We start from the raw sequence: 26,887 nt of genomic DNA on the forward strand, positions 1-26,887 counted from the left end.
TTGTACTACAATATTCTAACAGCTCTTCATTCCAAGGGTGTTTTTATTAACTTAAAATGGCTTCATTGATGCCACACAGGATAACATCTTTGCAATATGTTATTTTGTTGGTTTTCCATAACATATAAATAGCAAGAGTGGAAAATATCAAACAGGGTCCCATCTGTAAAATGCCATTTTTATTTTTATGGCGATTTAACATTATTCAGCAATGAGAGGCTTTGTTTCTGAAGGAGTTCTTAGCAATTTGTCTCCATTCCACTCCCACACCAAATAAAGAGAACTTTTTGTCAGGTGATATACTATGTAAGCTCTTGCAATAAAGAATACCAAAATCGTATTCTGAATTTTTTTTGCATGATCGTTAAACCAACAACAATCATATGAATTAATGGAGTAGAAATCTTGACTTGATAAATAAGTCCATAAGAGAATACAAAAGAAGAGAATAAAAATAAACATATTGCATTTTTGTACAAAATGAGATGAAAAATAAATATATAAATGTATCTTTTCTTTGCATTTAAAGCTCTTATTTTCAATATATTGTGCTTAAAATTTCTGTTAAAATAACTCTCTGTACCTTGGATTTCCTGTTGCATCTCTTGAAACAACTAGAGCAACATCATTATACTCTGTTTTGTGCAAATAAAACAAAAAGCTCAAGTCCTATGTCATAAAAAAGTTGACTCAAAAGATTCAGGTATCAAGACGGTCTCCTTTGCAGACCTTTGGATTTGCTCCTGAAAACAGGTTGAGGTCTGCTCTGGCAAGGCTTTGCAATCCTGAGAACAACTGCAGCTACATGGAGCTATGCTGTCCTGCCCCACATTTTGTAAACTGCTTGATGACCGTGTTGAATCTCTTCCAATGCCTTTAAATAAAGGAGTTGATGTGATCCAGGTCAACAAGCTGAAATCTGATTGGTCGACTGCTGAGTTCAACTGGAATGCTTCCTCTGCTATTGTTGGCTCCAGCTCCGATGTGATGTGGGTAATTCTGTGAAAATTTGGAGATGCGCCTTCACTATGAGCCACTGAAGCATGTCCATTCTCCTCAGATAACTGAGCAGCAAGAAGAGGAGGGGAAATATTTAAACCTGTGGTTATCTCTGTCTTTGGTTGCTGACATTTTTCACTTCCATGATCAGATAATTCTGTGGGACTGTTTTGGTTACAGGCATTTAAAGAGTCATTAGCAATGAAATAAGGGTTTTCTAAAGAATAAAGGGCACACGGATACTTATGGGGATTTGTGTCCTTGGTGATGTTCCATCTTTCCAAACATTGGCTGCGAAACTCTGGTGGCAACCTTGACAACTGGCGTCCAAGCTGAGGTTGGGTTGGAAAAAGTGTGCCCTGAAATGTTCTGTAAAGAAATCTGAGAAGGAAAAATAGAAAAATAATAATAAAAGAGAATGAGGAATGTCATTGTTAAAAGAAAAAATGTTCTGAAAGCAAAGCGTATCGATTGCCTTTTGCTTGAATAATGCAAGAAAAATGCTTTGCTAGAATGCTGCATCAGGAAATGTTACATGCTTGTGAAAATGAGGATGTGGACAACTTTTCCCATAACTTATCAGTATGCTTTAATCAAAAAGGGCAAGAGTCCAGTAGCACCTTAGAGACTAACAAAAATATTTTCTGGTAGGGTATGAGCTTTCGTGAGCCACAGCTCACTTCTTCAGAAAATATTTTTGTTAGTCTCTAAGGTGCTACTGGACTCTTGCCCTTTTTGACTACTGCAAACAGACTAACACGGCTACTCACTGAGCAGTATGCTCTAAGATATTTTAAGGGAAGAGTGGTTGCAACTCTTTTTATTGAGAATTCAAAATTGGGCTGCTGACCAGAAAACACACATGCTGTTGTTAAACAATGATAGAAAACGGATGGCCAGAATTGTTACCCATTTGCATACAGACATGTGAGTGATCCATATCTGGGCCTAGAAAAACAGAGGGCATGGATCATGACTAGGGGGCCTGTGCCAGCGTGGGTGTACTGTGCAGGTTCCTGTGCAAATGGAACCTTGAATGTATGGAGGACATGGCGAGGAAACTGAATGCTAAGCCCTTCTCATATATTTGCTTCTACACTAAAGCTCTATGAAGATGTTGAAAAATGTGAACACTGTACTGAACATAAAGGGGAGTAAGATACGACCAGTGGACTCTCCACCCTAACATCTGGATATTTAGCCAGGCATCGCCATTAGCCCTATGTGCATAAGGTTCTTCCACGTGATTGGGAAAAGTGGGCTGCTGACTGAGCAGAGGGAAAAAGTGGACGAACACCTTTACCAGCTGCTCCATCTTGTTAACACTTTGTTCCACCACTTCCTGTTCAGGTACATATAAAGCTTGGCCATGGCCAGAGGCATGAGCCCTTGGATGCAAGCTGGAGGGCGAGAGTCAAAGGGCCCTTGGCCCATGGCTCACAGTCCATGCTTTTGAAGGAGCCAGCATTCATGTTCGGGACTACGGCTGTTTTGTAGATTGGCTTGGGTATATGGTCTTTTTGTGGTTGTAAACTGTTCTGGGTCCTTTTGGGGAGAAAAGTAGGGTACAAATACTTTAAAAGGTTGTTTAAAAATTGTGTGGAGGAGGTTATGTAAATGCACTTACACAATGGTAAGATTCACTACAGACATTTGAATGAATGTTGGGGAATAGGGGCCACTCCCTTCCATGTGGAACCAGCCTACTCGCATAGGGCTTGCATGATTATCTGCACAGGGCTCTTTTTAATTAACTACATGTGTTTTGTTATGTCACCTAAAGGTTAGATAAAATCTATTGTGTGCTGATTTATTTAATATTCATTTTCTGTATTTGTTAAGGCTAGTGTATACAAAATAAGACCAGGGATTCATTTAGCCCTGTAAACTCTATGACGTATTTTGATTATTTCAGCATTTGCTCGTGCCAAGCAATCTATACAAGGAAAGATAACATACCTGGGAAGCAGAGCAACAACAGGTGTCACAAAACAAGTCAGATAAAACGTAGGATCTCCCATCAACTTTTCCATAGTCCAGTAGGGATTGGATGGAGGATAGCATGTTGGGCAAGATGCATTGTAAAGCAATGCCACAATGAAGAATAAACCAATGCTGAAGGCACAGGATGATAAATGTAGCCAAGTCTGAAAGAAACACACTCAGAATTAATTTGTCGCTATGGTATCTTCTTGAAATATTTTCTTCGAAAGTGCAATGCTTTCTAACCAGAAGTGCAGGCTCAGACTCACCTGCAAGCCCTGATAGGTGGCCTGAATGGGAAGCAGGGCTGAGCCTGAGTCTGGGGGCTGTGGGGTCCATCGGCAGCCAGGCGGGTCGGTGGGCATCTGGGGAGCCCTCCTGCGGGCCTTTCCCAGCTGCTGCAAATGGTGGTGTGCATGAGTGTGGCGGCGTGGAACACAGGGTCAACAGGATCCTGCACTCGCCTCCCTGTGCCACTGGTGGCCCACCCCTTGATTGAAGGGGAGGCACGGATGCATGCTGGGGTGTTGGGTTTGGGGAGGCAGCCAGCAGGCTCTGCTTGCTCCCCATAAGCTCTGGGCCAGCAAGAAGCCCTTGCTAAGCATGTGGAGATTTCCAAGGCACCATGGTGGCCTTTTTTCTGTGAAAACTTCACAGTTTCTAAGGTGATGCTGACCAAACCAATATTCCCACCATAGGAATTACTGTCTTCCCTTCCTGGGGAGGGAGGGGCCGTGGCTCAGTGGTAGAGCATCTGCTTGGCATGCAGAAGGTCCCAGGTTCAATCCCCGGCATCTCCAGTTAAAGGGACTAGGCAAGTAGGTGATATGAAAGACCTCTACCTGAGACCCTGGAGAGCCGCTGCCGGTCTTAGTAGACAATACTGACTTTGATGGACCAATGGTCTGATTCAGTATAACGCAGCTTCATGTGTTCCATACTAAATATTAAAGCTAGAAGATGCAGAAACTGAAAAGTTATTCTTCCCTACGCAAATGGACATACGCGCTGTTTTTCTATGGATATGCCACCTGTGCTAGTATCACTGGCACCTATTGGATAATAGGTAACAGTTTCCCACTCATCCTGGGCTTACTAGAAGCTCATTTTGCAAGATCAGTGGAAGGCACAATACTGTGGGAGAAAAGCTAAATGAAGTAAAGGGAAGGTGGCATCTTCCCCAAGAATGGCACCACTTACTCCATTAAAAGTGAATATACATTAATGGACAGGGACTACAAGCAGGCTATAAGCTCTAAGTGGTGCAAATGAGAAGACAAAACTGAGCATTTTGGAAATCCAACTACGGTAAATACCATAAATGGTCTATCTTCTGGGTCAAAATATCCAAACTTGGTCTGTTGCTGTTTTGTTATTGCAGTCTAACCACCTACGGTAATACATGTATTGAAATATTTTAACAATTGGAGAACTGAAAGGCACAGTGTTTTGCCAGTAATCAGAGAGGAAGTTTCGAGTAGGACCTAGCAATGATACTAGCAACTGGTCTGGCTTCCTCCTAACAATTTGCAGCAAAGATTGCAAAAACAATGCCCTTCAGTAACCCATGATGTCAAAAGAAGAAATTAAATAAGCTATGTCACATTCCCAAGCTCTCTCTACTGGATTAGCTGGGAAAGCCAACTCAATAGAAATACACCAAAGGAGTATCGTAAGGACAATACATGAGACAACCATAGGAAACACAGCAGGTTGCCATGCTGTGTTCATTCAGGCAACTTACCCAGGTTTTGGTTTCAATTGCCAAATGCAATATTATTGTGAAAAGAGCTACTGTGGTGATTGGGGTTCCCCAGGAGAATATATCCACATCTGAATCGTAATAAGTCTGAAAACATTATTAAAATGGGGTTTAAGCCAATATGGGAGTTTAAAACATCAACCTTAAATACACACAAATGATCAAGCCTATATTGTTGCCTTGGGTTCATCATCCTGGAAGGGCTCAGGGCCAATGCCACACATTACGCTGCAGCAAATCTGGGTTTGCAACCAACGGTACACTCAGCATGGAAGCTCACTGTTGAGTGAACTTGCATAAGGAAACAAGAAAAGTCCTGCCAGTAGTCCATCTACTCTAGTATTCTGTTTCTCACACTGACTAACCAGTTGCCCTGGAGGACCAGCAAACATGGTATAGACATTTCAGGACATTTGCTTGTTACAGTCACACTTGCCCATTTTTAGATGCCAGATTAAACCATCTTAAATGTAGTAGTAGTAGTAGTAGTAAAATTTATTGTATAGGACCATAGGCCATTACAATATAAAAGCAATTTAACAACAATTTTAAAACCGATATCATTAAAAAATGTGCCCATACATTTCTATCCAGCTTTTCACAATTTATATTTGCTTCTCTCTAATTTTCTTGGCCGCCAAGCCATAAAGTGCCATTTTTGGGGAAATACAGGGATCCATATCTGAAAACAAATAAATTAATTTATCAGCATCAGATAATGAATGTAATGCAAACAGAATGTTTGCCAAAAACTTACTTTGGGGTTCAGTGTATAAAGGGCAGGCCAAAACATAATGGGGGAGATCTTCTACAGCCCCACCACATAGGCAAATATGTTGAGATAGGTTTTTTTTTAGAAAGACCTGCAAGAGGTTCTGTGGGCATAGTTTGGAAGCGCAACGATGTAAAGGCTGCTCTGAGGCTATAGGTTGTAATGTCTGCCACATAGGAGGTTCTAATGTGGTCTTTTTTAAAAAATCATTTTGAACCATGGGGCAAATTTCATCTGGGAAGTTCAATAGCTATCAATTATAGCATCTTCTTTATAGACCCAACTCCTTAATTCTGGTTTGCTCCCTAAAGGCAGGAGCAAGTTGTCTGGGATGGAATAGTGGGAGATGATGTTATTAAGATAATTGGATTGCTCATTATCCTTATTTTGCAGTAGGTGGAAACTGCTTTTACTGAATGAATCATTGTTTTTTAAATTGTATTTTTTTAATGTTTTTAGGATTGTAAACTGAGCTCGGGCTTTAATTGACGAGAGGCCAAGTTCTGCCCTCATTAGGGCCGACCATCTTAAATGTAACAAGTGAACTGATCCATCGCCAAAAGTCAGGTTAAGGATGCGGAAGATCCTGCTGATTCTTCCAGAAGCAGCTGAGTTGAAAGACTAGGTCTAGTGGATATGGTTGGAGAAAACAGGGGCTATACTCTCCACAGTCTACTGGAAATCCTAATTCAACCTCACTCTAGATCACCTATTTCTCCTAGCCAGCTGACATGGAATGGCCATAACTGCTGCCATTCTTGAGAAAAAACTTGTCTAGATCTTCATTTTGAAGTATTAATCAGAACCATTGCCCAACGTTGTATATCATAAAGCTCTGATTTTCTGCATGGTTCATAAAAATAACCCTGCAAGCCCCACAGTGTGACAGACAGAATGTCCAATTTCTCTACAATTGGCATCCTGATCCCATCCTCTCCGGGCCCTAGCCCCATTTCTCACATCTATAACAAGGTCTGTGATATCTTTGGGTGTTTATATGCACTTTAAAGGCCTGTGACAGCCACACCACATGGGAAGAAGATACAGTCCTCTCATCTACAGTCCCACCCAAGTATATTTGCTGTTTCCCTCTGATCAGAGAACAGAGTAAGGAAGTGTCAGTGCTGAACTTGTCTACAGCTGACAACTTACAAAGTAAGGGATGAAAAAACAAACTAGGCTTTGATAGAGAGCATCAATCATGTTCCTCCAAAACATATGTGGCTGGTACTCCTGCAAATACAGAAAGACAGAATGAGAGACCAAAATCAGTACGGATACCACCTTGTTCCCACTAAACTGGAACTACGAAGCTACATTTCTCCTTTCTCTTGACTCCTAATATGGTTTGACCACAACCACACCAAGACTCTTGTGTTTAGCTCAGGTTCTTGGAGAAGAGGCTGTGGCTCAAAGAAAATGCACATGCTTGGCACACGGAAAGTTCAAGGTTCAATCTCTGGTTTCTCTGGTTAAAGGATCTAAGGGCTAAACTACACATTTGCATTTTGAGAAGTTGGGACTGGGTTCCCTGTATAGAAACAGCACTTGGGGAACTTATTTCCCCATTTTTGTTGCTCCACATGCACAGAATACTCCAAGTATATCAGCAAAAACAGGAAAATAAATCCCCTCAGTACTGTTTTTGCATGGGAAAATGGCTGGGGGTGGGGGAGAGAGGAGGTAGGAGCCTTTCCTCCCTTAGTGGTGGCATTTTGAGCCTGTTTGGGCTCTCCTTTATTTTCTAAAAGCCATCTCCCGCAGCTGCTGTGTGGCTGCAGGGAACCCAAATTCAACTTGTTAAAAGCCTGAACATATAGTTTCACCCTCAGTTCCCAGGTTTTTTTTGTTTTTTTTTGGGGGGGGGGATGTTTCTCTGCTTTAGAGCTGCGGTGAATCAAAGTAGATAATAATGAGTAGCTAAACCCTAAGGCAGGGGTCCCCAAACGTTTCCAGCATGTGGGCAACATTGGAATTTTGACACAGTGTGGTGGGCGCAGCCACAAAATGGCTGCCACAGGAAGTGAAGCCAGCACAAAATAGCTGCAGCAGCTTACCTTCTGTCCTACTGTGAAAACCCTTGTGCTGCTGTGGCTGCTACTGCCAAAGTAACGTTTTAAAATATCTGCACAGCCAGTAAAATCTCCAATGACAAATCATAAGACTTGCTGGGCAAAAGCCCCATCCATTTTCTAAAAAACACTTGGTGGGTGCCAGGAAACATGTTGGTGAGTGTCATGGCGCCCATGGGACCCCTGCCCTAATGGAACCTTCTCTGATTATTATAACTGACTAACTATAGCCTAGCAATTTGACCGAAACAATCTTTAAAGATAAGATGTCATACTAGATTGGCTTGTATGTATCATAATTCATTATATGGCTTTATGCTCCAAACTTCTACCTCCCAAACTTTGCAATGCTTGTCTATGGAGGAGGGGGTGACCCCTTCCAAACCCCATAAAATCGGGCCCCCTGACCAAATCTTCACCAAACTTTGGGGTTTGTGCAAGGGCAGTCCCTTCAAGCTACGCAGTGAATTTGGTGGCTCTACCTTGAAAAAGTATCCCCAGGGCTGATTTTTTTTGGAAATAAGCCCATATTTACCGGTATGGGTATTCGGCTTATTTCGGGTTTCCTCAAAAAAATCGGGCCCAATAAACCCAAACCCGAAATTTACCGATTTTTTTGGCACAGCCCTATTAGCAATGGAAATAGTTTTTTTTAAATCTTATTTAGTGCCCTTTGATTAGTTCCAACGTTATGCTGCAGACTGAAAACACATTTACTGTAAAGCCGAGTTGGTACCTCCATGTCCTGGCCACTTTTGTAGAGGTGAGGCACAGCAATCAATATATCTGCAGGTACGTCTTTATCAAGCACTCCAGAAATCAGTTGGGGAAGCGAGGAGAATAACAAGTTAAAGAAGATCAGGTACCACTGGTCTATCATTGATGCTCCTGAAAACCCACAGTAGAACTGGTACCAGAAAAGAAGGGCCACAAACATCTGAAAAAGAAGAGAGAGCCATGCATTAACTATACACCGCCTCCTGGATTTATAATCACCACGTAATCCTGTAAAAAGGGCAACATGGCATCTCCCTTTTCAGATATATTCTCCTTGCTTACTAGAAATGAGCTCTATCCGTTCTAGACCATTTCCTGAAATAGGAAACTGTCAAAGGAACCATTATTACAGAACTGAAAGGGGCTTTGTAGGTCACTGGAAAAGACAGTCATGCTAGGAAAAGTTGAGGCCAGCAGGAAAAGAGGAAGACCCAACAAGAGATGGATTGACTCAATAAAGGAAGCCAAAGCCTTCAATTTGCAAGATCTGAGCAAGGCTGTAAAAGACAGAACATTTTGGAGGACTTTCATTCATAGGGTCGCCATGAGTCGGAAGCAACTTGGCGGCACTTAACACACACACACACACACACACGCATCACATCAATATAATGGCTTGTGTGTATAGGAGGTTCCCCCCCACCATATTCAGCTCATTTGACTGGAACCTGCCTCTATGTTGAGCATATCAGCTGGTGCAATCTTTATCCTCTCCTGATACAAACAATGATTGCATAAGGCCATTGTTCTAGCCTTGTACTACTTAGAAACCTCTTGTTACTGAATGTCTCGCATATTTCTTCTTATCTTTTGCACGACTCCAAGATTTTTATTATGAACCGTTTAAAACTGCAGGGCATTTAAAAATGTACATTTCTTAGAGTATACCCACTGGAAAGCCTTTTAATTCCATTGTTATAGTGTGGGTCATGCATTTGAGAAATGTATTGACAGCCCCAAAATGCTAGCACTGAAGTCATCCAGCTATGTACTCTGAAGTAGTTCCATAGACTTCAGAAAGGTTACCCCAAAATAAGTATTTGAGCATTCCTGCCACAGGAATTCTCATGATGAACTCTGTTATTCATTTCAAACTTGAATTGCTCTTTGAAGGATCAATGTGAACCTCCAGAACAAGTCAATTCTGAAGACTTTATGTTTAATTTATAAACTGCCTCTGAGCGAAATATATCAGAAGTGCAACCAATAAATGCACTGTCGAACTGCAGTGTAGTTTCTTCTCCTAGCCCTAATTTGTGCCATCCGAGGGAGCACTGTGCTCTCTTGTCTTTATTGTTTCATGCTTTTTGCTTCAGTTAAGGAACAGGTTGACATAAAGCCTGCAATTTAAAGATGTTGTATGGTCAGTGGTTTTAATCACTCCAGAACTACAGGATTCAGGTCTTTTCTTAATAAGTAAAGTAATATTCTAATTTTGCCATACACTTTCATACAGAACTAACTTAAATATCAAATTTATAGCCCACACATGGTCATGAACCTGCCCTTAGCATGATAAGAGCTGTCAGTGTACACCAATTTTAAAGGTCTTAAAGAAAGAAAAAAAAACCAAAGAGCCCTAGCCAATGAAATTTTGTTGACAACCCAGTTCTCATATCACCCTCTTAATGGGGGACTATGCATGCATGCTCTTTTTAAAAAAAAGGAAGATTCCTTTCACCTGTAGCCACTACAGACAATAATGGCCAAAGAGTGCTTCCAAACACATTTGCTTTCCTTCATGTTTCCAGCAGTTGAGAATACTGCAATGCTGAAGGCGTCCAAGAGTAAGTGGAGTCAGAGAATTAATGCAAAACAGCCAGAACCTAAATACAGGTAGCTCAGGATGTTTAAAGTGATTTTATAGTCTTGGTTAATAAAATAATGTTTAAAATAAGTGGTTAGTGCTTATCAGATACAATTCTTCTGATTTTGCATTCCTTGACCAGAGTACTAGAAGGGTACAGTACTATTTACATGGTCTTCCTTGTATCTTTTGAAATGAAAACTGAATAGTCATGGAAGGCTCCTGTGATTATGGCTGTGGTAAATGGGTTTGGAAACTTTCTGCAGCCGCTGCCACCCAATGGGGAATGAAGCCTGATCCTGAAAGCTATTAGGGGCAACACACAACTTGTCTCATTACAAGAATCTATGAATCGGCCCATTGTTTTGACCTGCTCTCAGAATGCATTGCCAACAGCTGGATGACCCATTCTGGGAGATTCTGTCCAAGGCCACCATCTTGAGTTCACTCTACTACAGCACAGGGCAGCGAAGTTTATTTTCATTGCCTGTTTCTGATATTTTAACATTCAACCTGAATATGATCAAGTCTTCATTACTTGATAGGTACTCAAGACATGAATTTGTCTCTCTGGATTATTGTGAATGACCTCTCATTATGGAATTGCTTTTGGAGCAATAAAATGGGTGTTCAGCAGCTTAACAAAAGTCACAATCACTAGAGTTTGGAGAAGGAACTCAGAGACCATGAGAAGCAGTCCGCAACCTGAATCTGGACACACAGAGAATCAAAGAGTTGGGAGGTTTTAACTGGAGTTGGCTAAAGCTGATGCATTAGTGGAGTGCAGTTGTTCTTTGGAAATCTGATGTAGGATCAGCAGATACACAGCCCACTGTAGGAGTCTGTTTGCTTTACTGTGCTCTGCTTTTATATTTGCAAACGAACAGAGATTATGAAGACACCACAAGTCTCCAGCGTTCCCTTTTATCACAAGGAAACAAGCCCTATAAAAGCAGCCACCTACTGCTGCTTCCTACTGCTTAGGGAAGTGGGTGAGTTACCTTTTCTGCAATCATATAATTTCTAACAGTTAGGAATGACAGCAATTCTGTTCCCAGAAAAACAGCCTTTCTTAAGTTTCCAGCTGCTGTTACTTATACCACGGCAGTTTAATCCAATACTCAGGGGTGGACTGTTAATCTTTGGTTGCTGGAGGGAACAAGAAAGAACCCACACAAAATGCCCGCATTAAAAACTAACTAATAATGACTGATGCCCAGTATCGTGTGCAGCAATACAGCTCTCACAAGAGACTCTAAAACAGGATGTAAGAACAAAAAAACAAAGGCACATGATGACCTTTGGGGCTTGCCACGTGAAGTCAAGGCACTGCTGAGTAGTGAGGACGTGCAAAATGTGACTGCAGCTGGACTGCGGTGGGCCGGCAGCCATTTCTGGCTCAATCTCCATCCTTGGCATATTTGTGGGAGGGAGGAAGCTGTATGCCCCACGAGAAGAGGAGGGTTCCTCTTCTCTTTCACCAGGAAAATGAGGTTTGCTGCTGTCAACGAATAAGTTTTGGATTTATCATGTCCTCGTAAGGAAGAGCTGATTCCCCTGTCCCCTCATCTGGGGCCCTGGAATAAAATCCCCTTCTGATAGTTTGACTTTCACACATGCAGTAGAACACACCACTAAAAGCAACAGGCTTTACTGGAAAAGAATTTTTAAAATAGGTCCAGCGCTGGCCTTGATGGACCAGGGGTCTGATTCAGTGTAAGGCAGCCTCATGCATTAAGTGCAGCAGGTAATTGTGATGTGACCACCATGAGTGGCCGTTTTGTTAAAGGCTAGTGCTCAATTATTGAACAAAAATATTACAGAACACTTAATTCTGTTAACTCTACCTAGATAGTAGGCTGTCTTGTTATCAAATTTACACATACAGATTCTTCTGTGCATACTTCCTGTCACTCAGGAAGGTCTGGTATTCATATAAATGCCAGCCATCTGCACGTAACAAGAATTGCAAAATCAAAACTCTTAAAATAAGGGATAATGTGTAACTGGTGCATATGTTCCAAGGAATGCTACAGAGCTGAGCTCTATGAAATGAGGGGCGAATAACTAAAGTCAAGCATGAAAGTCATGCAGCTAAGGTTTGGGCTTATACTAGACACACAAATCCTCCCCAGTCCAATCAATAGACAATGAGAGAGTTTGGGCCTCCCATGCTGTCTCTGTCACCTGTTGTTCTTTTGCCCTCTCATGTGATACTAATTCCCACTCTCATAATCTACTTGATTAAGCTTAATGCAACCATTGTTAAGCTCAGGAGTCAAAGGCTTTCTAGAAAAGGGATGTCTCTCTTTCAAAAGGTCACAATGAGGAGTAATCCCAGGTCTCTTTGGGGAGGTCAGTCAATAGCTTTAGAGTAATTGCCAACATTCCCCTCCTCCTCGTCCATCTGTACTCATCTCATGGAGCGTAGGTACAAAAACAGGGCCCAACTCACAAGCCACAAATTGCAGTGGAATAATATTGAGAAAGTCTCTCAAGCATGTGGATGCCTGGCTGTAAAGGGCTTTAAAAGTATGAATAGCAGCTTGAATTGGGCCTGGAAACTGACAGTTGCTACAGAACATATTCCCATATCTCTGCATCTGCATAAGTGAAGCCTACCTTCAAGCAGTCCCATACAGAGCCTATTATAGTAGTTGAGTCTAAAATTAGACCAGCAGGGATCAGTGTGCCTAGATCCCTGTTCTCCAGAAAGGGGCCCAACCCTGGTTCTATGGTTCACCATACAAAAGGCTACAGAGACATCTAAAACAATCAACAGGGTAGATTTCCCCTGTCCGTTACCAGGCACAGGTAATTCACCAGGGTTTACTGAAGCTGTCTCAGTCTTCTATCGAAACTGAAAGTCCAAATGAAATGGGTCAGTGAAGGATATTTCATCCAGATATGCTTTCAGTTGTAGGTTAGAGGCAAGTCTGAAACTGGAAACATTGTATCATCCTTAGACAAATATGGTTTCCTCATGAGTAGGCAAATCTCTGCCTCCTTCAATGGAAGTAGGACTTTTCTCTCTTTCAATGATTTGTAACGTCTGCTAGCCTACCTCTATTTATGTATTTATTTATGCAAATTTATATCTTGGTTATCTTTGTTCACAGTGGAAAATGTAAAAACAACAAAAAATGCAATGAAAAATCAATTACTCAGGTAACAAAACACAAACTCATGCACTTAATAAGCTCAAATGACCCAATAAAATAGCAAATGCTTTCTACAGAAATCAAACAAAACCAAAAGGGCCTTGAGATTCTGCCAAAAGCTCATTGGAATAATATGGTTATGCACAATCTGTGAATTCTAGTCAGAAAACAGCTCTTCTGGAAGACTGTTCCAAAGAATGAGCACAACTATTGAAAAGTTTGAAGATTTTACGGAGGCCAAACAAATCTCTGGAAAGAAAACACTATTTAAAAAACTGATGATAAGCTGATCTAAGATGTCAGGCAGGTGTAAGAGTGCAGTAGATCCACCCACCACCCTTGTGGATAGGGGACCTAATGCCATCTGAGCCTTGAGCAGAGGCTGATTTAATCACAGCAAGTGTCGTAACTCTGGTCCCCTACCCAGACCACCAGAATCCTAAATTCTGTTCAGCTGGGCAAGGATGTAAGTGCGTGGGGTGCACTTCTCAACTTGACTACTATAATACCTGGTACTGCCCCTGAAAACAGTATGGATAATTTGCCATTTGGCAGTCTGATTTTATCTGCATCTGATCTGACTTCAGAGTGTACATAAATATTTGAACTCTGTGGATTATCAGCTTGATTCTGACTTAAACTGAAGGTACTAGCTTTGATTTCTAAAGCCTACATGGTCAGGATTCAGTATACCTTAGGGAATATCTTCTAGCATAAACACTATCTTCTAGCATAAACACTACCCCCCATACACCATGGATCAACTGAAGATGTTGCACTGGGTGCCACCACGATCTGTGGTAAAGACTGCCATCAACAGGACTTTTTAGTTATAGCTGTGGAACTCCCTCCCCAAAGGGAGTAAGGAGGGAAAGAACCCCTGTACCGGACACACCATCATGCTAAGGATTTTTCCACCTTCATGTTCAGGTACCTGTAAAGGTTGGGCATGAGTCCTTGGGGGTGACCTGAAGGGCAAAATCCAGAGGCCTTTTGGACCTTTGGATCTTAGCCCATATCTTTGAATGAGTCAGCAAATTAGTCCAGGACTGTTTCAAGATGTAGTTTGCTATTCTGGTTACTGGCTTCTGTATATAGTTTTTTTTTTTAAGTTGTAAGCCAGCTTGGATCCCTTTGGAGCCACAATGGAGATATAAATACTTAAAACAAACAAAAATCTGCTAAAGCCATTCTATTGTCCTTTTTGAGGCAGACTGTGAACAGTGCTGTCTTTCATCATCTCTTTCATCTTGAGAGCTTTTATTGTAGAAGAGTGAAATATACATTTTTTAAAAATGTTAAGACTAACACTCAAGTGAACATCCACACAGTTGCATCGACATGGAACAGTTACTCAAAATGTTTTTCCTTATCCCCTTGATGTTCAAATTTCATGCATATATGTTATGAAGTATCATTTGGATTGCTCTTAAGAGCTTCTGATGAGGTGTGTCTTTTAGAAATATGGGTCAGGGAACATTTAGGGTATTCTACTTCAGTACTAGCAAATCAAATGATCTCTACATGTCTATAGGAAGTCGGTGTAGACACTGGAGTATCAAAGTGATATACTCCTGGCTGCCCTAAGCGATCACAAGGTGATATATACTGTGTTCTGCACCAGTTTCAGCTTCTGAAAGAATCTTCAAAGGCAGCCCTGCATGAAGCGCACTGAAATTAAGGCATGAATCCTGTGTAGCAGGTCAGCATCAAAGAGGAAACATTGCGGTCTTGTTACACAACGACATTAGTGCAAGGCATTACTTAGTAAGTTTCAGAAACATGTACAGCTACAAACCCATCAATCACTTACTGCATTTTTGTAGAAGAAATACTGTACCATGTTGGCAAGTCGAGAATAACACCAGTGGCCGTGAACAAGCAAGAGTTTCTCTAAGTGCCGGAACCTTGGGATTGCAAAATCGCTTGCCATCACAGCCTTCAATACAAGATGAATTGTGAATTAATTTTGAGCATGTTATTTTCATTATAGAGACTGCATTTGTTCTTTAATTTTAGAGGAAGAAGCAGAACACCAAGTTGCTAGGATAGCACTGGCAGAAAAAAAATATGGTCCTCAATGATCACAAAGAGCAAAAATTCTGTTTGAGTTGCTTAACAAACATGATTGACAGAACAAGAACTCAGGTATGCATGCATGCATGCCCATCATCCAAAACCTCATCACTTATACCAATGGCTCCTTTGAGAAGTACTATAGTTGATTTGCTTAGAGCTAATATGAAAGTTCTAGCTTTGAATCCTGAATAATTTCTGCAGGCACAGGGACTTCCGCTTGCGGAACATGATTTTCCCCCATGGACCCACAATACTCCACAAAATCCTGTTCTTGGGAGGTGACAACAACCATGCTAGGTGAGCAGAATCCCTTGTTCCTGCAGAAATGCTGCTCAGGATTTAACTAATACTGGTCAGTGCCTGATCTGTGAGGACTGCTTTGACCCTCTCCAAGTCACCACTTGATGCTTCAGGGACAAACTACATGTTGTAACAGGAGATGTGTGAATGGATCCCCCAGTTTTCTGAAAAAGTGATTTAACCCTTCCTCTGTCCCATTTTCCTGATGTAAGTTGACCTCCCGAAGTTGAACAGAACTGCAGAACCTTCATAGATCGCCCATCATATCCAGGGTGGCCTATTGATCAGTGAGGAACATATGCATGTGAATCAATGGTAATTTATTTTGTAGTAATTTCCATTTATTTCGCCTTACTTCCTGGGTAACAGAAAGGGAGGGTTATCTAGTTTTGTGTAAGTAGTCCAGTGAAGTGGTCTGCAGTATAGTAGTTTCATCCTCAAATTAATGGGGCTATTCCAGAGAAAGTGACTACTAGTGCAGTCCTAAGCACAGTCACACGCTTCCAAATTCACTGACGTCAATAGACTTAGAAGGGTATAAATCTGTTTAAGATTGCACTGTAGATGACCTCAGGACATGGTCTTTCCACTCAGCCTATTAATATGGAAATATCTTTCCGTCAGTTCTGTTGACTGATGATGCTGGAGACCAGTGGTATCTTGCATGTGTTTTGTGCTTTTTGGATGCCTTATTAATTGCAATACACTCTCTTCCACCATTCCTTAAACAATCAATCTCAAGTGCTTGGATTTATGCTGAGTTTTGAAAAGTTATAACTTCTAAAAACACAGCACTACTTTTTATGTCATGCTCACACACATTTAATTTATGGACAGAAGTCTAACAGTATTCTCATTTATCTATTCCATGCAGTCCTTCTATAAAGGAGCGGGAAGGCAAATATTTACTCTTGCATTTCCACAAAATCACTTTAGTGCTTTTGTCCCTCTAACCCTCCCATAGGCCTATTTCTGATCGCTGGGGAAATGTGGAGAAAGCTATTTGAATGCAAACTAACAGATTCAATTTCCTCCTACATTTTATAGAAGTAACCTCACGGAGCATGAACCACTAGTTTATTTCCACCCATAAATGAATGCTTATGAAAAAGAAGATGGTATTTGGTGATGAAACAAATACTCAGCAGAAAACATGACATAATTGAGGAGCCTGTTTTTATGAGTGTTTATAGTACGAGGGTATGCAAGTCTCTCTTTTGAAACCCTCCCATCCCCAGAAAGGTATGAATGATTATTCTTTCTGAGCATGACACACATCAAGAATACAAAATGAATGACCGAAGGGGATTTAACTGCATCATGGGTGAATGATGACTTTTGGATAATGGCTTGTATCCTTCAAAGCACTAACAAAAAGCATGTGGATTTCCCCCATATTCCTCTCCCCCTGCAGTCCCTATTCAACATATGGAAAAAATATTGCTGGTGTCTTGAGTCCCACAATGCCAGGAATAATCTTTCTGGAGTTGAAAAGGGACATGGGGTGGAAAAGGGACAAAGGAAACATCTGATGCCTCACATTAGTGCATCATATGATACAAGCTGGTGTAAGATTAGGCAGTAGTGGAGAAAGACATATTAATTGAATAAAATGCTGTAAAATGTAGAAGGAAGGCAGAACAATGACTCTGTAGTGGCACTGTGGCAGAGCACTGTTATCTCAAGGAGATAGTGGCATGTCTCACTCCTCCTAACATGACAAAATCAGGTTGGGTTGATATGCCTTTAAGCCCAAGGGTTGCAGGCTCCCTGCAAATGCTGGAAGCACTCCAGGTGTGGCTGATCTGTGCTTGGTAACAGATCTGGAATGGGTAATGGATTTAGAGATAAAAAGTCAAGAAAAAGGGGGGGGGAAGAACGGCTCTGGGACCTCTCCCTCATCGTTCCACCAGATCCCTAATAGCAGGGGACTGTCTGGTAAGTATGTTGTGTTTCCTAACGGTAGGGGCTATACTTTATGTTTATGATTAAATCAGCCCGTTAAAATAAAGCTCGGCTTGCTTGAAACTCACTCGTGTGCTTTGCCTCTGGATCCTAGAGAAAGAACCAACTGCCAGCTATTCGGCAGAACAGGCTCTATCCCAAAAAAACCTCTCCAAAGAGCACCCACCCAGACACCAAAGGATCAACTGTGTTGGCTTAAGCTGGTCTCCTGCCTTGATCCTTGTGGGCTAGTGGGGGACTAACAGAACGCACACTTGCATTTCAAAGACAGGAAGTGCTAAAAAGTTCCCAATCTTTGAAATAACACTGGCCTTTGGCTATGCTCTTAGTTATTATAATAGATAATACACTGCACAATAATTTTACAAGTCAAGAGCAGCAGATTGGAGTGAACTACTATAGCAAATAAAAAAGGAATTTTAAAGTAAACGGTTCTTAAGAAAAAATATTAAGTAGCTTTTGAAAGTATCATTTATTTTAAGGAAGGACATTTGGCTGAAAGATGTCATATTACTTGTGTTTTACAATATGAATGCAACATGATTAAATCACTATAGCTTTGAGAAAAGAGTTCCGCTAAAGTCATTTCAGCCAAGCCAAACTGGTCCCACCTCGGGGTAGCTTGCAAGTTCCTCTGAAATGTGCCGTAGCTGTCACAAAACAGCTTGTTGAAGCCAACAGGGAAGCAAGATGCAAGCAGACATATGGAAAACATATGGCCCTAACTCTATCCTGGGGTCGCTTTTCAGTAAACACACATTACCTGCATGCCTTCTGGACCTGAAATCCCTACTCCGACATCGGCTACTTGGATCATACTGACATCGTTTGCTCCGTCACCTGGTAACAATGGGAGATGTTGTTTGCTATTAATCGAAGCAGAGATGACTAATGACAAGAAAACAAAGCATAATCAAGGGAACATAGAGGAAGGGGAAAGGGATGGGGATGTTTAGCTTTGAAATGCCTGTTCTGTATAGAGCTACAGCTTCAAAGCCCCGTCTAGCATGTTTACTTATCTAGACTTGTACTCCGCGGCAATCTAAATTAATTGAGAGTTAGTAAGTGAAGATTGTCAAATGAGGTCTAAATGGCAGGGACATGCCTGTTATCTATAGCTAATTTATCATCCATTGTCCATTGGAGGGAAAAAATTGGAAACCTTTATCCTGCTCAGTACCTGGCAAACCAGAACTTATAAAAAGAGGCCTAATATTAAAAAAAAATGATTCTGCACATTGTTTTTGCACTAGGCAGTAAGAAACGTGGCACTGAATATAGAATTGTGAACATGTCAGCTTTTATTGTTCAGAGTAAGCAAGATTCTAGTCATCTTGCTGTGCTTGCTTGAGCTAGACCTGGAAGCCTAGAGCAGAAGTGTGTGATCTGTTGCAGCTAGGGTTGCCAACCTCCAGGTAATAGCTGGAAATCTCCCGTTATTACTACTGATCTCCAGCCAATAGAGATCAGTTCACCCGGAGAAAATGGCTGCTTTGGCAACTGGACTCTATGTCATTGAAGTCTCTCCCCCCCAAACCCCTCCCTCCTCAGGCTCCACCCCAAAAACCTCCCGCGGGTGGCGAAGAGGGACCTGGCAACCCTAGGACTGAACTGGAAATGAGCAGTGATTTTTGTTTATGATGAATGGTGTGTTTAATGACTGTCACAGCGAAATGAAGGAAAATAGGTGTAACTCAAGATGTAACACCATCACTGATGCGAACAGGTCTAACTACTATGGCAGGAACATACTTTTTGTTATAGTTGTTGTTCCACAGCACTTCTGCTCTTATGATATAATCTTTCAAAATAAGGTATTCTCACCGCAAACATTTGCTTCTCTATCTATCCATCCATCAATAATGATGCACCTAGGAGGGTATTTTTCCATGGGGAAAAAAACACCAAAGGGAAATGCATGCAAAAGCAATTTTCTTTGTGAAGCGAAAGCAATTAGACTGGAGAGAAGAAGCGTGTTCTTTCCCTTGCAGTCCAGATTCTCTTTGCCTTGGACTGTGTAATTCTCAGATCTCTGCTTATGAAGTGCAAGTAAAACTTCTACTTATGGGGAGTTGCCAGAGAATGCTGGCTATTTTACATCTGCTACAGCTGACTTGTTGGCTTGCCATGATGCACTCTGCCTAGATTGTGAGGCAACAGATCAAATGATAATCTGATACACAAAACTGGAAAACTGTTTCCATATGCCTCTGCTTTTTAGAGCAGACAATGGCTCAAATTTTACATGCGAAATAATGTGTAATTTCCCCCTCTGAAAAGCCATTCTTGTTTTCTTGCAGTTGGAGAGGAAATGCCGGCTTCCAGACTGTCTTCAAAATATTGGGGAAATTGGGCCTAGAGGGTTTCTTCAGGTACGTTATTTATAGGCCATTGACAAGCAATCCATAAGGGTGGTGGAGTTTCCTCCAGTTCCACAAGCAAGCTTGCCCCTGAAATGAACACCTACCCTAAACATGCAGAGGGAGCTGCTATTCATAAGGAAATGCCTTAAGGGAATTAAGTGGTTCATTCTAACGAATAAGAAAACTTTGCTGACCAGTTGTGTCATGATTTGCAAAGTATTCTGGTGCTGAAATGCATTTTGGGAGTGAGATCCTTGAATTATGAATTTGAAAAAAATGCTAACATTCTCCTTAACCAGGACAAGTCACTAGGGGATATGTGGAAGCAAAACATCCTCTTTCCTTCTTTGAACTCTGCAGAGGAAGGCAAAGGGAAGGAGGAATTTGGCTCTCTCTCTGGTTTGTCTTAAGCAAGGTGTGAGATAACCATTCTGCATAGGAGGTAGGAGAATGGAAGTAATACAGAGCACTGGTACCTCTAGGCTTCTGTGACATCACAGTAGCTCAGCCAGTGGGTAGGGATACATCAAAACCTGTCTGTACTCAACACTTTCTTTTCCCTTTTAAAACTCCATGTGACTTTTTTCTGGCAAATTGACAAAAATTCTCCACCCCCAAAGGTGCATCGTGGCTTAGCTGGTATTATCCTATTTAGTTTTAACTCTGCGTTATGTTTTAATTTTTAGTCCGCCACTTATTGAAGGATTAGGTTAGTTGACTATACATTATCAGTTAAAATGAATGCAACACACCTAAAAATAGGACTTACCTCTGTTAGATCCACTAGTTTTCTTCTGCTAAGTAAAGAATCTTCCTTTGGAGGTTGGAATCCTTCTATTCCTCCAGTAGAAGAGGCCTCACTTAGCAGAAGAGAAGCATTAGCTCTAACCCATAGTGCCTTGGAGGGAAGGCTAATACGGCTATCTGAATAAAACAATTTATTCTCTGTATTTGTACTTCTACAAAACAATACCAGTTAAGCTGATGTACCTATTGCCAATGTCATTGTTTTGAGTTTGTCTCTGACCAGCTTCACAACCATTCCCTTTTGAATTGGAGTAGAGCGGCAACACAACACAGAACGACATCTCCTGGCTAACAAAAGAAATTTGTCTTCAAGGGCTTTGTCTAAGGCATACGCCAGCGTCCTTCCATCAACCACTAAGCCCAAGTTGGGATTCACTGAAGATGATGGCATGTAGAGAGGTATAAACTTAGCTGCTGTGTTCTGAGTAGATTTTTCAATTGAAAATTTAGACTCTATGCAGTGCAAGTGTTGTTCTAGTAACGTAGCACACATTTCCTGCAAAAAAGAAAATGATAAATAGAAAAATAATTTTAAAATACACATTGGCAGCATCAAAAGTCTACCAACCATACATCATGGCTTACCAAATGCTGGAAAAACTAGCCTGCCATTCCTCCTGTCATTTTTGCAGTATCATATGGACAGAAAACATGGGAGGTTTGTCAAGCACCTTGTGGGACTACCTGCAATTGCTGGTGGAAGGCTAAACTTTGTGCAGAAATACTCCAGGATACAGAAGGCACACTGGCAATGTACCTCAGCTTGCCAGGAGGTTGACAAACCTCATTTCAAGGTCCTTGCAAGCAGTATTCCACTTATAACCCAAGGGCCACTGGATATGTAAGCCTGATGCTACGCAGCAGTGTCATCATACCGGTGAATCAGCATTTAAGGCGATGATTTCCTCATCATGATCCAGTAGCTTGCAAGCATACGCAATATTAATGGCCGTTTCTTGCTTATCTCCAGTTAGAACCCATATCTGCAGCCCAGCTTTGCGCAAGTTTGCAATGGTTTCAGGGACTCCGTCCTGTAAACGGTCCTCTATGCCTGTTGCACCTGACCATGAAATCAAAAACAAGAAAATTAGAGCTTTAAAGAGTTATTTGTAATCTGCTGGGTTTTAAAACATTATCCCTATATATAATATTTTGTTATTTATTAAGCATAAACTTAACATTAATTAATCTTTTCAGTTATTCTGGAAAAAAAAACAGACATAGATCATTCAGGCAATTTAAAGCAGTAGGCTTAAAGGCTACTAAGAGCCAGCAAGGTGTAGTGGTTAAGAGCAGTGGTTTGGAGCAGTGGACTCTGATCTGGAGAACCGGGTTTGATTCCCCACTCCTCCACATGAATGGCGGATGCTAATCTGGTGAACCAGGTTGGTTTCCCCACTCCTACAAATGAAGTAGCTGGGTGACTTTGGGCTAGCCCAGCTCTCTCAGCCCCACCTACCTCACAGGGTGTCTGTTGTGGGGAGGAGAAGGGAAGGTGATTGTAAGCGGGGTTGATTCTCCCTTAAGTAGAGAAAGTTGGCATATAAAAACCAACTCTTCTTCTTCTATCTCAACCTTGCACACAGAATGGCATGGCATGTTCAGAACCAAATGTTCTGAACAACTTGCCTATAAACTTGGTGGTCATGATGACAGAGGGAGAGTCGCCCAACACCCAATCTCCTTCCTCTCCTTTATGTTGTGTAAGATTTGCAACCTGAGAAAGGTGGGTTAGAGATGTGGAACTGGACTCAGAACTATCACTTCCCCATCCTAGATTTTATTGCGCCTCAAGCAGAGAACAAGAGACCAAGAGTCAGCAAGAGGCCTCAGGCACTTTGTAGAAACATCACAGGTGCTCGCTGAACATTTCAGTCAAATAAACACAACAGCTCAATTCAACTAGCCACGACACTTGCTCGAGTCAGCCAGCCACTGTCAACTTTTGAGTATACCTATAAAGTTTATTTAATAAAAGCTTACTTGAACCCAACTTATTTGACTATTGCTGTTCAGTAATGCTTGCTTTGTTGGACCAGGGTGACCTGAGTACAAACTCTCACTGTACTGTGAAGCTCATTGGGTGACCCTAAGTCAGTCACGTTCTCTCACTCTAACCTACTTCCCAGGATTACTGTGATATTAAAATGGGGGTGGGGGGGACTATGTACCAGCTAAAAAGGTAAGGTAAAGGTCCCCTGTGCAAGCACCGGGTCATTCCTGACCCATAGGGTGATGTCACATCCTGACGTTTACTAGGAAGACTATATTTAGAGGTGGTTTTCCAGTGCCTTCCCTAGTCGTCTTCCCTTTACCCCCAGCAAGCTGGGTACTCATTTTACTGATCTCAGCAGGATGGAAGGCTGAGTCAACCTTGAGCCCACTACCTGAAACCACCTTCCGTTGGGATCAAACTCAGGTTGTGAACAGAGCTTGGACTGCAGTACTGCAGCTTACCACTCTGCGCCACGGGGCTTCTAAGGTACAAGCTAAAGGGTGAGCTAAAACATAATAAAATACATTGAACAAGAATATTCTTGGGATAAAGGCAGACATTGCTTTTACCTGCTTAGCCAAACATTAGGAGATTATTAACGTGTGAATGGTCAGAACCTAAGTATGAGGCAATTGTCTGACAGACTAGTTTTGAGGCAATTGCCAGGTTGTCTCAAAATTACACATGCACAGGCTGACAGACTTCCCCACATTGCACAGACTTGTGTGATCAACCATTTGCCCATGTCTTCCCAGTTCTCAATTTTAAAACAATGAACAGGGGGAAAAACTAACATGGGAACCTGCCACTAGAAACTGTAGTATTCTGGAGGCTTTTGTCATTGCTTGTGGAAGTTGGCAAAGGAAGTCTTTTTATTCCTCAGTTTTTTCCTCCAACTTTGCAGCTTGTGACAGTTGATCTGTCTACATTATAAGTCCTTTAGTTTATGAGCAGGCAGCTAGGGCCTTAAAATTGGCAAAACAGATGGTGTAGTTTTGACAGGAGTCTGTTTTTATTTATCCAGCTGTGTTCAAGAAAGCCTTAATTCACGAAGGTTCATATGTACACCCAAAGTCAACAGTGGCACAGATTTTTCTTTTCATTAGTGAGGTCCCAGTTGCCTGGGCCAACACAAAGAAACTCCTTAAGGCAGAGTAGATATTTAAGATTTTATTGTACCTCAAGGACTCTGACACCACTGATTACACCATTGTGCTTAGCATTTATAATGCACTATATATTTACAAACATTACAATTCACAAGAAATTCTTATTTTTTATAAAGAGTGCTATAGATCCAGCTTCTTCGAGCATTTTCACATGAGCTCACACTCGGGTAAATGAGCATTTTCATGACAGAGAATAACGAACTTGATACCGTCCCCTCCAAATTTTCTGGGGTGACCTTGACATTGCAGATGAGACTTCTGTGCTCACAAAATTATTTTTCTAAACAAAAACATAAGAACTGCAGGGCTGGATCAGACACACAGTTGATCTAGTGAAGCATTTTTGTTGCCAACCAGGGCAATCTGGAGGTACCTGGGAAGCTGAGAGGCCAACTATAAATTATACTGAAATGCATAAAAAGAAGCCCTTGCCCAGCACCAGCTTAAAAAGTTAATCGTGATAGGATTTTGAGCAGAAAAGCAGCATGGGGGCAGGAAGGAAAGACAACATGCAACTGTTTCTCCACCTAACGTTCCTCTGTTCCAAACTGCCTTCTGAATGTGGCTTTTCCATCTCTAAATAATTTAAAATGTTGGTGGGGATAGAAATGATTTAAAATCCTTTGCTCCTCTGTCAGTTTCAGGAGTCTGTCCCTACCATCCCATAAGCAAACTCCTCCAGGCAGGTAGCTCTGAAGCAGTAATACTTTATTAGCAGCAAAAACACAGATTAAAGGACTGACTGCCTACAAGCAGGTGAGGTTAGTAATGGGGAACTCAGGCAGGTTACATGCTTAAGACACTACGGACTGAAAAGGTAAACATTGCTAGGCAACCCTGAGATAAGCGGTTCCCAGGAAGACAGACTAAACTTTACCACAGCTGCAGAAAACAGGATGAGCGAAATTGTACACAGACGTTCATAGGCATGAGAACCAAAGACTTGACATGTGGCCAGTACTTGGCCTGACTCATGTCAAGAGCCTTTGCTCCAGCAAAAAAAAGGCAAAGGCCTGACATCCTCCTCTGCTCAAAATCCCCTGCTTTCCTTCAAAAAAGCCAAGTGTTCTTTACAAACATTTGCATGGGATGTATCATTAGCCCCTTGCAAGCTTAAATGTGCTTCAAAACATTGAAATGTTTGGAAGGCAAATTCTACACTGGACGCCTGATTCCACGCTTGCTAGGCAACCCTTCAGGACCAAATTGGACGTGACAGCATCCAAGGGCTCAATCGGTGGATGCTGCTGCCATTTTAAAGTGATCTAAAATGCCACGAGGGCCCGGTTGTGCTTGGGCCCACAGTGTGGCAGACTGAGGCATTTTTGTTTCCCCCAATGCCTGTTGAACACACCTCCCCACAGCTGTTTTTTCACTTGAAAAGGCAAATGTGTGTGTGTGTGTGTGTGTGTGCGGGGAACAGGACAAGATTGCCTCCGCCTGCTGTGCTGCAAGCCTGATCAGGCCCCCCGTGGCATTTTTAAATCACATTAAAATGGTGGCGGCGTCCACGGGTCGGACCTGCGATGCTGACCCATCTAGTTCAGCCCTAAGGTGCCTGCAAGACATGCTTTCTTTCAGGAAGCTGGCAAACTGTTAGTTTGGGATTTGCTGGCTGAGGCTAAGGCAGGATGATGCAAGTTATTTCCATCACTATTTTTAGCTGCTTTAGTTATATACATAAGAGGGGGGCCCAAGAAGACTCATAGGAGAGGGGCATTTCTTCCTTCTGCACCTCTCCCTCCTGTTCCATCTTAGTTTTCCTTCCCTGCCTCCATTCCCCCTCAGCCCCCCTCCTCACCTGTCATTCATTCTCCCCCCTTCTCCCAGTCTTGCTTTCTCCCTCTCTCCCTCCTTCTGTTGTCAAGGCATCATTTTTGGTTGATACATCAGCTTTTCACGATGTTGTACACATGCACAGTCACTGCTGTTACAGCTTGGGAGGTTATTTTAGACATTCAATTTTATTTTGTGCACTTTATGCATTTTTCTACAAACCCAGGGTTTCCCCTGAGTTTGTAGAAACATGAACTCTAGTCCTGTGTGGCTGTATTGTGCCCACTTTTTATTCACCCGTAAGGTGAGGTACCTATGAATTAAATACATGATTTAAGCAGCCTGATCCCTGTAGATCCCAAGGGCTCATGAAGCTTCCCCATTTTTTTTAAAATCAGTATAGGTTCAATACAACTGTGAACTCAGCACAAGTGAATGGCAAGGCACACGGCACTGCACCTAGACTTAAGCGCTGGTCACCAGTTAAAAACTCAGCTCAAGCTTTTGGTACAGACTGGGCCTGAGAATGGAATGTTTGCATGGATGCATTTAGGGTTGCCAACCTCCAGGTACTAGCTGGAGATCTCCTGCTATTTCAACTGATCTCCAGCCGATAGAGATCTGTTCCCCTGGAGAAAATGGCCGCTTTGGCAATTGGAGTCTATGGCATTGAAGTCCCTCCCCTCTCTAAACCCCGCCATCCTCAGGCTCCGCCCTCAACACCTCCCACCAGTGGTGAAGAGGGACCTGGCAACCCTAGCTGCATTCCAGATTTCGCAGCATCACTGCAGCCTGCTTGTTAATAATTCCATAGGTGAATGGAAACCACTGGGAGGCTTCTGAAGTCACACACCCAATTGTTACACACACTTCTGTTTCCGATGCATGCTTTGTCGTTACCTAGGAGATGCAGATCAGTCTCCAGGCAAGTTGCTGATTGAAACAGCAGCTCTTCCCGGTTGTCAATAGAAGATTCTGCTTCAATGTGACTTTTTAACCAGCAAGCATAGTCCTCCTTGCTCAGCACCTGTTGAAAGGGATAAAAGAAATACTGCAGGGAAAGCATTCACGTTAAAGGAAAAAAACAAAATACATTCCC

The 26,887-nt window shown here is 42.0% G+C and overlaps 1 protein-coding gene across 1 annotated transcript; it reads right to left on the bottom strand.

Annotated features, from left to right (window-relative positions):
* Window positions 1-674: 674 nt before the first annotated feature.
* LOC130488496 (phospholipid-transporting ATPase VA-like) lies at window positions 675-26,815 on the bottom strand. The gene is made up of 9 exons (XM_056862168.1): window positions 26,689-26,815; window positions 21,031-21,343; window positions 18,441-18,517; window positions 15,147-15,272; window positions 8,325-8,525; window positions 6,669-6,749; window positions 4,727-4,831; window positions 2,959-3,146; window positions 675-1,380 (listed from the first exon to the last, which is right to left on the bottom strand). Exons 2-9 carry the CDS (start codon window positions 21,338-21,340, stop codon window positions 675-677), a joined length of 1,794 nt encoding a protein of 597 aa, XP_056718146.1. The 5' UTR covers window positions 21,341-21,343; window positions 26,689-26,815.
* Window positions 26,816-26,887: the final 72 nt, after the last annotated feature.

The sequence above is a fragment of the Euleptes europaea genome, chromosome 16 (assembly GCF_029931775.1).
Source record: "Euleptes europaea isolate rEulEur1 chromosome 16, rEulEur1.hap1, whole genome shotgun sequence".
NCBI lineage: Eukaryota > Metazoa > Chordata > Lepidosauria > Squamata > Sphaerodactylidae > Euleptes > Euleptes europaea.